The following is a 12,267-nucleotide window of genomic DNA, read 5'->3' on the forward strand; positions in this document are numbered from 1 at the left end:
CAGATCCTGCTCAATTCTAATAATTAAATAAATGCATAAGATGAATAATACAAATTGCATTTTGTCTTGTATTTAGTCCTGCCCTAAATAAGTTCTGTATACACCACAGATGTGTACATTTGGTCCACAAGACAAAATAAAAGCTGAAGAAAAAAAAAAACATTAGTAGGAAACAGCACACAGTATTAGGATTCAAGGGTGTGTAAACTTTTGAACTTTTTTATTTAAAATGGGGGAGGGGTGGTACTTGTGGACCATTTTCAGGGCAGTTCTTTATAATCACCAGAGGTGGAAAGTCCAGGGGTCAGAAAGTAAAAGTCCTGCCATATGTTTATTCCACCCATGAACTCAGTCAGCTTATTTCACTAATTAGTTCTATCTCCTGGCTGAAAAACTGTGCTAATTAGCAAATCCAGGTGATTGGAACAAAATACTGAGGAGGACTTTTACTTTCTGAACCTGGACTTTCCACCTCTGATAATCACTATATAGGCTATATATATTCTGCAAGGTGTATGTAAACGTACAACCTCAAATGTATTTCCTGAAGAAGCCAAAGCATCAATGTCTGGATGTCACCAAGTAACAAACAGACTGGAATACTGGAATAGTGTATATCAGTAACGCTGAAAAACAGCCATTTCCAGCATTTTCACTCGGGTCGAGCTCCACTATGAGTTTATTCCTCAATAGTGAGAGAGACTGTAATACATATAGACTGGGAATCTCTGAACACAGACAAGCAGACCATTACATCCCAGTGCTGTTATCTATTGGTACTCTTGGAATACAGCTCAGCCAATCAGATTTGAGGACTAACTCACAGCAACAGGACTTGTGCGCCCGAGCTTCATTTATAGACTTATAGATTTACAGACGCACGCTGTAAAAGTGTCTCATCCGCGACATGCACATTTACGCACCATTAAAAAAATGATATCCACGCAAACAATGTAGAATAGCTTGAATATAGCGTGCGTCTCCCTCAGACTGTAAACGAAGCTCGGGCGCACCAGATAACACGTCATCAGCGTCTTACGCCATCAGCGTAACTGTGAAGGATTGACAACAGACCCGGGAGAGAATACAATGCTGAATAAAGTCTTATTTTGTGTTATTTTTGGACCAAAAAGTATTTTCGATGCTTCAAAAACTTCTAACTAACCCACTGATGTCACATGGACTACTTTGATGATGTTTTAATTACCTTTCTGGACATGGACAGTATACCGTATATACATTTTCAATGGAGGGACAGAAAGCTCTCGGACTAAATCTAAAATATCTTAAACTGTGTTCCGAAGATGAACGGAGGTCTTACGGGCTTAGAACGAAATGAGGGTGAGTCATTAATGACATTATTTTCATTTTTGGGTGAACTAACCCTTTAAGTGGATTAATGTCAATGTTTTTTTTAAGTTTTTAATAAGGTAGACTTTTAAAACAAAGTAGACTTTTCATAATTGTGTTATGAAACAGTCAGGACACTTGACTAAGTACAGTTTTAAAAAGTGTACTTTGTAATAGTCACATTAAAAGTTTTACTCTAGAGTATGTATTATTTTTTAATTATAAATTATGTTTTAATAATATTTTGCCATGCTTTAAAGAAGTACATTTATTTTGATGTGTTGACTAACATATTAATGCACATGTATACTTGATTATAATTTGAACTGTTTGATATTACAGCTAAAGGTAATATTTTTTAAATGTACTGAATTGAAACTTTAAATCTTTACAAATGTGTAATTAGAAATATATTTAAATGCGTTACATACAAGTTTCAACAGAAATTACATTAAAGTATATTTTAGTTTACCTACTTATCAGTGCATTAGGCAGTTCACAAACCATATTTCAAAGACAATAGAAGTAATTATGAAATTACAATTAAAGATATACTTCAGTCACACTGAAGTGGATGTAAAGTTCAACCAATCGCATTTAAATTATTATAAAATGTAATTTAAGTGTAATTAACCTGCGATTAAGTTTCTGAAGACATAACATTCACTTATATATATTTTTAAAAGTATGCTAAAGTGTACTTCTTTTTCACAAGGGTTTAACACAGCAAAGAGAATACTGAAGTTATAAGCAGCTAAACAGTGGCTTATAGTAATAATTCAGTGTTCTTGTAAGATGTCAGACTGAAGATAAATATATTATACAGTATACCTTCCAGCTTGAAGCAATGGACTGTTAAAAGGACTGATTGGATTTGAGCACTGTCATTTCAGTTTGACTGTTTTGAAAATCATTCTGTAGAGCACATCATTTCCTTTTGCTGCTACATCGGATACAGGCATGAAATCAGCCGGCATTTAGTACCTGATCAGTAAAATCACTATCAAATTCAACCCAAAACAACAATGCAAAAAAAAAAAAAAAAAAAAAAACAGTCAGATTTGCAGGATATAAACTTGAGTGAAGCCTCTAGAGCTGACCAAAGAGGATGGAGCAGAGCAAAAAAACGGAGTACAAGAGCAAGAGACCAAAACCTAGTTTCCGATCCAGCTTCCAGCCATTCAGATGCACACTCAGGACCTACAAGACATAACACAGTGAACATGGACACTAATAGCATTGAGTATGTATGTAGTCAGTGTGTAATTAGGGGGATTTCACTGCCTATGATTTTAATATCCCACTTTCTGATTCATTTTTCATCCCCAGAGGGAAATAAAAAATAAAAGAATAAAAAAGATAATTTGAGTTTATATCTCACAACAATGCGAAAAATAAACTTTTTTTTTTCCTCACTCAGAACTGAGGACTTTTGTTAAGAATATTGGTCACACTTTAGATTATAGGGTCCAATTCTCATTATTAACTATTAACTGCGACTTTTGCCTCAATAAACTCCTAATTACTTCTTCTTATTAATAGTTAGTAAGGTAGTTTTTACATTTAGCTAGGTATGGGGTAGGATTAAGGGATGTAGAAAATGGTCATGCAGAACATTAATATGTGCTTCATAAGTACTAATAAACAGCCAATATCCTAGAAATATGCATGCTAATAAGCAAGTTAATAGTGAGAATTGGACCCTAAACGAAAGTGTTACCAACATTTTTATTTTTTTACTATTATGTAATTAATATGCAAACCAAATATGGTTGAGAATCTCTGGTGTAGGGCTTGTATGTTGTGGTACTGGGTTGCTCACAGTAAGGAAGACTGATGCGAGCAGCAGGACAACAGAATAGACCAGGCCCTTATTATTGATGAATACCTGACAAAAGACACAGACCAATCAGATGAAAGCATCAACGGGAAGACGTTTGCATTGGTTTTAGAATAGGTAAAATGCTCACTGTTGATCCATAGTCTACTACTAGAGTTCTTAGAGTCCAGGGGAAGCCCAGTCCCAGCAGGATGTCAAAGATATTGCTGCCAATGGAGTTAGACACTGCCATGTCCCCCATTCCTGAGACACATAATACAACACCATTGTAGTACATTTTCCAAATAATTGTGTGAGTGTGTGTGCGGTCCTAGTTAACAGGGACAAATTGTGACCACAAAGATGGCAGTATCCAAAATCCTTGTTTTTGTGGGGACATTTTTGGTTCCCATGAGGAAAACTGCTTATATAAACCATACTATGTGATGCTTTTTGAAAATGCACAAAGTTTTCTCTAGGTTTATGGATATTCAGTTTATACAGTATAAAAATGATTATGTCTATGGAAAGTGCTCATTAAAACATGGAAACCCAACATGTGTGTGTGTGTGTGTGTGTGTGTGTGTGTGTGTGTGTGTGTGTGTGTGTGTGTGTGTGTGTGTGTGTTTTAGGGGCTGAGGAAGATGATGAGAATACACATATGGATTGGCCGGTTAGGGGCAGTACAACATATGGAGTGTCTCTGGGGTGGCTCCAGCCTGAGAAGGGGGAAACTACACCGGAAAAAACACATATAGGATCGCCACAGGGATCACAACATGATAACATGATGAGAGCAGGTCTTCTCTCAGAGGAATGGGCCAGGGAGGGGCTGTCGCGAGGAGCACTAGTTCGGGGAACCAGGTCCGGTTGGGCCAATACGGCGCAACAAGCAAGACCTGCTCCTTGTCCTCTCTGACTTTGCACAGGATCTGTGCAAGAAGGCTCACTAGGGGAAATGCAGAACAACTGGCAGTGGGATGTGTCCGGGGCGGCAAACAGATCTACCTGTGCGGTCCCGAAGCGCCTCCAAATCAGCTGGACCACCTGGGGATGGAGTCTCCATTCTTCTGGTAGAACCTGTTGCCATGAGAGCTAGTTGACTGCATGGTTAAGCAGACCCGGAATATGAATGGTATGAAGCGACCTCAGATGCTTCTGACTCCAAACGTGGAGATTGCGGGCAAGTTGTGACATGCAGCAGGAGCGTAGACCACCCTGGCAGTTGATGTACGCAACGGCTGCAGTGCTGTCCGTATGGACCAGTACATCCTTGCCTAGTAGCGGCGTTTTGAAGTGGCCCAGCACAAGGTGTACTGCTAATAACTCGAGGCAGTTGATGTGCCAATGCAGTTGAGGCCCCGTCCACAGACCCGAAGCTGCATGCCCGTTGTGCGTGGCCCCCCAGCCAGTGGCAGAGGCATCCGTGGTGGCCACAACATGCCTGGACACTTGTTCTAGGGGAGAAACTAAGGGTCATACCACGGGATGCGAGTTTGGCGACAGTGCGGTGTGATAGAAATCCAGCACGGGCCGCGCTGCCACGCCCATCTTGGGACTCAACCGTGGAGCCAGTGTTGAAGCGGCCTCATATGAAGCAATCCGAGCGGTGTCACCATGGCTGCAGATGCCATATGTTCCAGGAGCCTCTGAAATAATTTCAGTGATGCCGCTGTCCTGCATCTGAGCTAACTTACGCAGTCCAACACTGACTGGACGTGGGCCTCCGTGAGGCGCGCAGTCATGTTGATCGAGTCCAGCTCCATACCGAGAAAAGAGATCATCTGCCCGGGGGTGAGTTTGCTCCACGCACTCCACCAACCTCGCTCTCTTGGGACCCAGAGATAGAGAAACTGCTTTTCCTGAGAATTTGGTATCGCTGGCTGAGTGGCAGAACAGAATGATTCAGCGAAAGTTCTCCGCCCGGCCCTCCTCCCGGAGATTATACTAATCTGGGTCGCCAGAATGGAGTCTCAGGGCCGCCGAAAGGCCACCTCATGAGATGGGAGCATTGAGAAAGCGAATTTTGGCGATGTCTTGCACCTCTGCAAGGTTTAGCCAGGGGGCTCTGCAGCTTTTGGCATGTTTGGCTTGCCATATTGGCGCCAAAATGCTTCCATTCTGGCATTGTAACACACATCCGGGAAGGCACAGGGGTGGGGCAAGGCGATTACGCGTCACACTGCGCCCCCAGAGTAGCCTAGGAAAGCATGGCTGTCAAGTCTGAATCTGATTCAGCATGAGCATGCACACCATATAGCTCAGCATCATCATCATTTCCAGAGTGTAACAGCCCTTTCTCTGATGCAGCGATCGACATCTAATTCTCCCCTGGAGCCCCGAATGAAATGCTAGGTCCATCATGAGAATGTCCAGCAATCCTATCCTAGTTTTCAGGCATGCGAGACAGTGAATGTGGTCGTCAATTCGACGGCACACAGCGCGCTGATTGCTTCAACCTTAATGAAAAAGGCGAGACGAACAACGTGCCGACGTGGTCATGCTCTCTAGAGAGAACATAAACCACCCACGAGCGCAGTTTCAGCACGCTTAAGCCCAGGCATGTGAAACAGTGATCGTGGCCGTCATATGAGAATAGGAAACGACTGCATCCAGAAACACACTGTTTGAATGACATCTTGAAAAAGACGCAGTGTCAAACCGTGTATGCTCTTTCAAGAAAAACTGCTGTCTGGTGCTGAAGCACCCAGGGATGACCGCGGCTACACAAACACATACAGGACAGGATAGTGCAAGCCTGATATGTGCACCCACATTCTCATTGAAGGCGCAACATTCTGAGCTGTGAAAACAGCTGTTTTCGACGTAACGTCGAACGTGAGCAACTAAAAGGGAACTTGCATTTTGAAAACGTTTTTGATCTTCTTCTTTTGAGATAGAAAATTGACAAGTCTGTAATGCAGTTCTATGCATGTTTTGACCTCCAGGTCTCCGTGGGAGTCACGTAACTAAAAGCTATGAATTAAATACAAATTTCTATAGGTATACACTGAAATTATTTTTCATAGGTATAAATAAGGATTATTTGAGTGTTTTATAAGAAAATACTCTTTTTCAGTCTTTCTTATAAATTTCAGGTTCAATTAAATGTAAAACTTGCAGTTTTTTAAAAAACTATTTTATGGTAACACTTAATAAAAAGGTCTAATTTGTTAACATAGTTGATGCATTAAATAACATGAACTAAAAATGAGCAATTAACCAGTTAAATGAGTTATTAACCTTTGTTAATAAAAGTAATAATAAAAGTTCACGTTCATGTTAGTTCACAGTGCATCAACTAATGTTAAAGGGGTGGTAAAATGCCATTTTCACAAGATGTAAAATAAATCTCTGATGTCCCCAGTGTGTGTGTGAAGTTTTAGCACAAAATACTCCACAGATATTTTTATATAGCATGTTAAAGTTGTCACTTTTTGAGGATTTGCAAAAACGCACCGTTTTGTGCCTGGCCCTTTAAATGCAAATGAGCTGCTGCAGAGAGCGGGGGTTTCAAGAGCTCATGTGTGTTAGCAGCTGCGATTACCTCACGCAGACACACTAAAATGACAAAGACACACAAATGTACTCTTATACAACATCTTTTCCTCTTCTCAACATGGTTCCCGGCGGCGGGGTTTATGTACATTTTAGGGTTGCTGATGTCACTAACCCCGGAGGAATGTCGTGTAGTCCCTACCAGCCGTTTGTTGTAGTACTTTTCTTTAAAAGCAAATATCTTCCTTTGCTTTGAACTTTGAGCGTCGTAACTTTGCAGATGTTGTTTATGCTCAAACAGCAACATTTCACACTAACTAAAGTTAGAAAAATTAAATCATACTTTACCACCCCTTTAACAGATACAACTTTGGATCTTAAAAATGTAGTAGTAAATGCTGAGATTGACATTAAAAAAGAATTATAATAAATGTAATAAATCATATTGTTCATGGTTAGTTGTTCAAGTTAACTAACGTTGTTAACACTAAAGTCTTACCAAAATTATAATTAAAGATAATACAAGCATTCATACAAACAGTTTTATGTGCGAATGTAATGGGGTGACCCTTTAAGGTGGGTGGAGCCGGGCGGAAGCTCACGGCCCCTTTAAAAACGTGGAGATTTACTTTCACTTCCGTTTTCCCTCCGGCATGGTATGCAGGTGGCATTGTGTCGCAGAAAGAAGCTACCTAATATGCGTTAAGCATTGAGCGAGATAGTAGACTGCATAAGTGGGAAATTCACTTCTTTTGACTCTCGCCTGTGAATGTCCAGCTACAGAAATATTTTAAGGTACGCTACTGCATTGATATGATGTTGCATTTGATAGTAGCGTCGTTTTAATTATTGCTCGTTTATGTAGTGTGATCAAGGCCGTATTGGTGGTTGTTCACCGTTCTTACTGATCGTACCGAGGGCCAGTCAATTGTGCTGCAGGTAAGTTATATAGTACTTTGTGAGTTGTTGTTTTTTTAACCGAAGATGTAATTTTAGTTAGGGTATGTGGGGTTAATGGCTAAATTGGGTAATTATTTTATAGATATCTGCCCGCTGTTGTTTTGCTGCTGTGTGGCGGCTCGTTACGACGACCAGTGGTGTTGTGCGGTGGAGACTGGAGAAGTTGTGCGCTCAAGTTCCACTGATTACTGTGATAGACGCACACGGTTATGTGCGCAGGGTTTTATGTGAGTGTGTGTTGATGCAAGTGCGCGGTTGAGTGAGCCGTGCGTGTTTCTCTTCAGAAGCAGTTTTTTTTCCCGTAAACAGGAAGAGGGGGAGTCCTTGCAAGACTTCTCACATGCCCTTTTTGCTTTGATGGAGAAGGTAGTACAATGCGCTCCAGATGGCGTACCTAACTCCTCTACTTTACTTAGGGATCAGTTCGTAGAACACGTGATCGATAACAGCTTATGCCGTGAGCTTAAGCGGTATGTCCGGCTCTATCCACAGTCTACCATTTTGGATGTAAGGAAAGAGGCAATTAGGTGGGTTGATGAGGGTTTTCGCCCTGATACACGGGAAAGAAGTTACTCGGTTCCATCTCTCGCTACTCAGTATAGAGTCCAAGGAAATAGTTTACCCTCCCGTGGTCGAGAGAATCAGTCTGAGTTGGCTGAATTGAAAGAGATGTTGAGGGCCCAACAAGAGCAGCTAAATCAACTCACCCAAGGTCTACAGCAACTACAGTCGCAGCATGCTTTTAATCAATCTAGGCGAGTTAACACTATAATTTGCAGACGTTGTAACCAACCAGGTCATATTGCCCGAAATTGTGTTTTGGATTTTCGTAGATCTACCGAGCAGCAGGTATCTTTGTCACAGCCAGGTAGCTCTCTGCATCCTAGTAGGCCGGCGGAAAACTTCAGCCCCCTGAATTGATGAGCCACACTTCAGGAGGGGTAGCAGTCGGCTCCCGGCCCTCTGAATCAGGTGGGAACCAAGCCCTTTCTAAATTATTAGGTAGCTGTCCTTCTGTCACTATTACTATGGGTGGGGTAGAGGTTCCCTGTTTATTAGACACTAGGTCGACGGTGACCACTATATCAGAGAGGTTCTTTCTCCAACATTATGAGCCTTGGGGTAAAGAGAAGTTGCTTGGTTGTGGGTGGCTACAGTTGCGGGCGGCAAATGGCTTAGATATACCTTATCTGGGTTATTTGGAGTTGGATTTTGTTGTTCTCGGGAAGAAAATCCAGAATAAGGGGGTACTTGTGGTGAAAGACCTGTCCCACTCTTCTTTACCAGGTGGGTTGCCGGGGTTGTTGGGCATGAACGTTATTCAGGAGTGCTATAGGGAGTTGTTTAGTCAACATGGACATACGCTTTTTGACCTTCCAACAGTGAAAGAGACTCCTGCATGGCTTTCTGCCCTGCAGTATTGTAAGAAAAATGAAACAGATGCTGATGAGACTACTGAACGACTGGCTAGGGTTGGGGGCAGAGAAACTGTGCGAATCCCTGCCAATTCATTGCGATTTTTTCCCATTACGTTTTCCTTACCTGTAGGCCCTTCACCTGTGTTGCTGTTTGAGCCTTTGGGGAAAGAGCTCCCTGCTGGCCTTTTGGCCTCCGTATTGCTTGTACCAATTGTCCGAGGGTTGGCCTTTGTACCTATAGTTAATATAGGGGCACAGGACGCCTTACTGCAGCCTCATGTTGCGGTGGGAACATTGTGTAAAGTCGAGACTGTTTCACAGTCAGAGGGTTGTGGTGTTGTTGTACCATCAGAGGAACCATTCTTGCACCGAGCCACGATTGCATCGCAGTCAGCTGAAGTAGATAAAATGGATGAGGCAATCCAAAAGATGGATTTGTCTCAGTTGCCTCAGGATGAGAAGGCTCAAGTTAAGTCCCTTTTGTACACATATAGATCTGTTTTTTCAGCTTATGAGGGTGACTTGGGCTGTACCAAGCTCATTACTCATGAGATCCCTCTGCTCGATACTGACCCAATACGGCAAAGGTATCGACGTTTGCCCCCTTCAGACTATGAGGCAGTCAAGCAGCATATTTACCAATTGCTGCAGAGTCAGGTGATCAGAGAGAGTTCTAGTCCCTGTGCCTCTCCTATTGTAGTCGTGAGGAAAAAGGATGGTCAGATTCGTCTTTGCATTGATTATAGGCAGTTGAATAGTAAGACACGGAAGGATGCTTTTCCTCTGCCCCGGATCGAGGAGTCCCTGGATGCCCTGTGTGGAGCCCAGTGGTTTTCCACATTGGACCTGGCCAGTGGCTATAACCAGGTTCCGGTGGCAGAGGGGGATAAGTGTAAGACCGCCTTTTGCACACCCTTTGGGTTATTTGAGTTTAATCGAATGCCCTTTGGGCTGTGCAATGCACCTAGTACCTTTCAACGGCTTATGGAGCGCATGTTCGGTGACCAAAGGTTCCAAACGTTGTTGCTATATTTAGACGACATTATCGTTTTCTCATCTACCATTGCACAGCACTTGGAGAGGCTGGAGTGGAAGCATCCAACCAATGTGACTGAACTGCGGTCGTTTTTAGGGTTCGCAAGTTATTATAGGCGTTTTGTCGAGGGATTTGCCCAGTTGGCTTCCCCGTTACATCGGCTGGTTGCAAGCTTGGTAGGGATGAAGAAGAAGAGGGGTTCGGGACAGTCAATTGCAAGCTGTTGGACTGAGGAGTGTGAGCAGGGGTTCCAGACTTTGAAGCAGCGATTGGTGTCTGCTCCTGTTTTGGCATATGCCGATTTCTCCCTCCCATTTGTGTTGGAGATTGATGCTAGCCACTCTGGGTTAGGGGCAGTGCTTGGGCAGGAGAGAGATGGTAAGATGAGGCCAGTGGCATATGCTAGCAGGGGTCTCAGACCCACCGAACGGAATATTCAAAATTATAGCTCCATGAAGTTGGAGCTATTGGCATTAAAATGGGCTCTAACTGAAAAGTTCAGGGATTATCTTTTAGGGCAGAAGTGCTTAGTTTATACAGATAATAATCCCTTGAGCTATTTGAAGACGGCAAAACTCGGTGCTTTGGAACAACGCTGGGCTTCCCAGCTTGCCGCGTTTGACTTTGATATTCGGTATCGCCCTGGCCGTGCCAACGGTAATGCAGACGCATTGTCTAGGCAGTATACTGTGACACCTTCTCCACAGCAAGAGTGTGGAACTGCTCTGCCGGCCACTCTGGTAGAATTGCTGGACAAGGGGAGGCCTGTAGAGGCAGTACAGAGTGCAATTTCTGCTTTTTCTACAACATCGAAAGTAGATTTACGACGGGCACAGGTGCAGGATGTAGTCATTGGTCCAGCTCTTGGGTTTTTTTTTTCTAAAGTGTATCCGACTAGGGAACAACGTCAGTCTATGTCCAGAAAATGTTTGGAATTACTCCGTCAGTGGAGCCGGTTGTTCAAGCAAGATGGCTTGCTGTATCGTCATTTAAAACTACCTGATGGGGGAGAGGAGGTGGACCAGTTAGTGCTGCCTGAGCTTTTACAGCCTGAGGTTTTTCAGCTATTGCATAGTGCTCATGGCCATCAAGGTAGGGAGCGTACCTATGAGCTGATACGCAGCCGGTGTTATTGGCCGGGAATGGAGGCGGATGTCAGGAAGCAATGCCAGGAATGTAGTCAGTGTGCTATTGCAAAATCAAATCAGCCATCAGTCCGTGCTCCAATGGGCCATTTGTCGGCATCAAGACCGAATCAGATTTTGGCAGTTGACTTTACAACTTTGGAACAGGCTAGTGATGGAAGAGAGCATGTCCTTGTTATTACGGATGTGTTCTCGAAATACACTCAGGCTGTGCCCACACGGGACCAGAAAGCGACTACGGTAGCTAATATTTTGGTCCATGAGTGGTTTTATAGGTTTGGTGTACCGGCGCAAATCCATTCAGACCAAGGTCGGAGTTTTGAGGGTGCAGTGGTTTCCCAGCTCTGTCAGTTGTATGGAGTTAAGAAGACTCGCACTGTCCCATATCACCCTCAGAGAAATGGGCAGTGTGAGCGCTTCAATCGAACTCTTCATGACTTACTCCGTACACTGTCCTCAGAGCAGAAAAGGTCATGGACTTATCATATAGCACAGGTATGTTTTGCGTATAATACAACTCCTCACCAGACCACCGGTGAGTCACCACATTTTTTGATGTTCGGCCAGGCCCCCAGACTTCCAGTTGATTTTCTGCTTTCAGCAGTGGATGAACCTGCCAGTGGACTGGTGAAAGACTGGGTGATGGAGCATAGGGAGAGACTTAAAACAACTTATACGAGAGTAAGGTCTCGGCTGGACAGAGCTGCTGAGCTTCGTAAAAAGCGATATGATCAGGGAGGATGGGATTTTGTGCTGCAGGTGGGTCAAGAAGTTTATCTGCGGGACTATGGTGTCCGTGGTCGTAATAAAATACAAAATCATTGGTCCAGCATTGTTCACAAAGTAGTTAGAGCTCCTAGGGGTGATGGTGGTGTATACACTATAGCAGAGGTAGATAACCCTTCCTTGGTAAAACAGGTGCACAGGTCTCACTTAAAGTTAGTACCACACATAGCATGCTCTGACCACATGGCTGATCCAGGGTTAGGGTTGTCAGATGACGACTTGGATGCGTTTTCAGTCTCCCTAATGGCAAGGGAA

The 12,267-nt window shown here is 43.3% G+C and overlaps 1 protein-coding gene across 3 annotated transcripts in view; it reads right to left on the minus strand.

Moving 5' to 3' along the window:
• Nucleotides 1-1,378: 1,378 nt before the first annotated feature.
• The window catches only part of LOC306989869 (sodium/potassium/calcium exchanger 3), a 164,321-nt gene continuing 153,432 nt past the window's right edge, over nucleotides 1,379-12,267 (minus strand). For all 3 annotated transcript variants that reach the window (XM_079595928.1, XM_079595927.1, XM_079595929.1), the window contains 3 exons: nucleotides 3,321-3,433; nucleotides 3,173-3,238; nucleotides 1,379-2,550 (listed from right to left, as the gene is read on the minus strand). In XM_079595928.1, the coding sequence (XP_079452054.1) occupies nucleotides 2,440-2,550; nucleotides 3,173-3,238; nucleotides 3,321-3,433 (290 nt within the window). In that variant the 3' untranslated portion in view covers nucleotides 1,379-2,439. The remainder of the gene's footprint in view (nucleotides 2,551-3,172; nucleotides 3,239-3,320; nucleotides 3,434-12,267) is intronic.

This window comes from Phoxinus phoxinus (genome assembly GCF_949152265.1).
Source record: "Phoxinus phoxinus genome assembly, chromosome: 2".
Classification (NCBI taxonomy): Eukaryota; Metazoa; Chordata; class Actinopteri; order Cypriniformes; family Leuciscidae; genus Phoxinus; species Phoxinus phoxinus.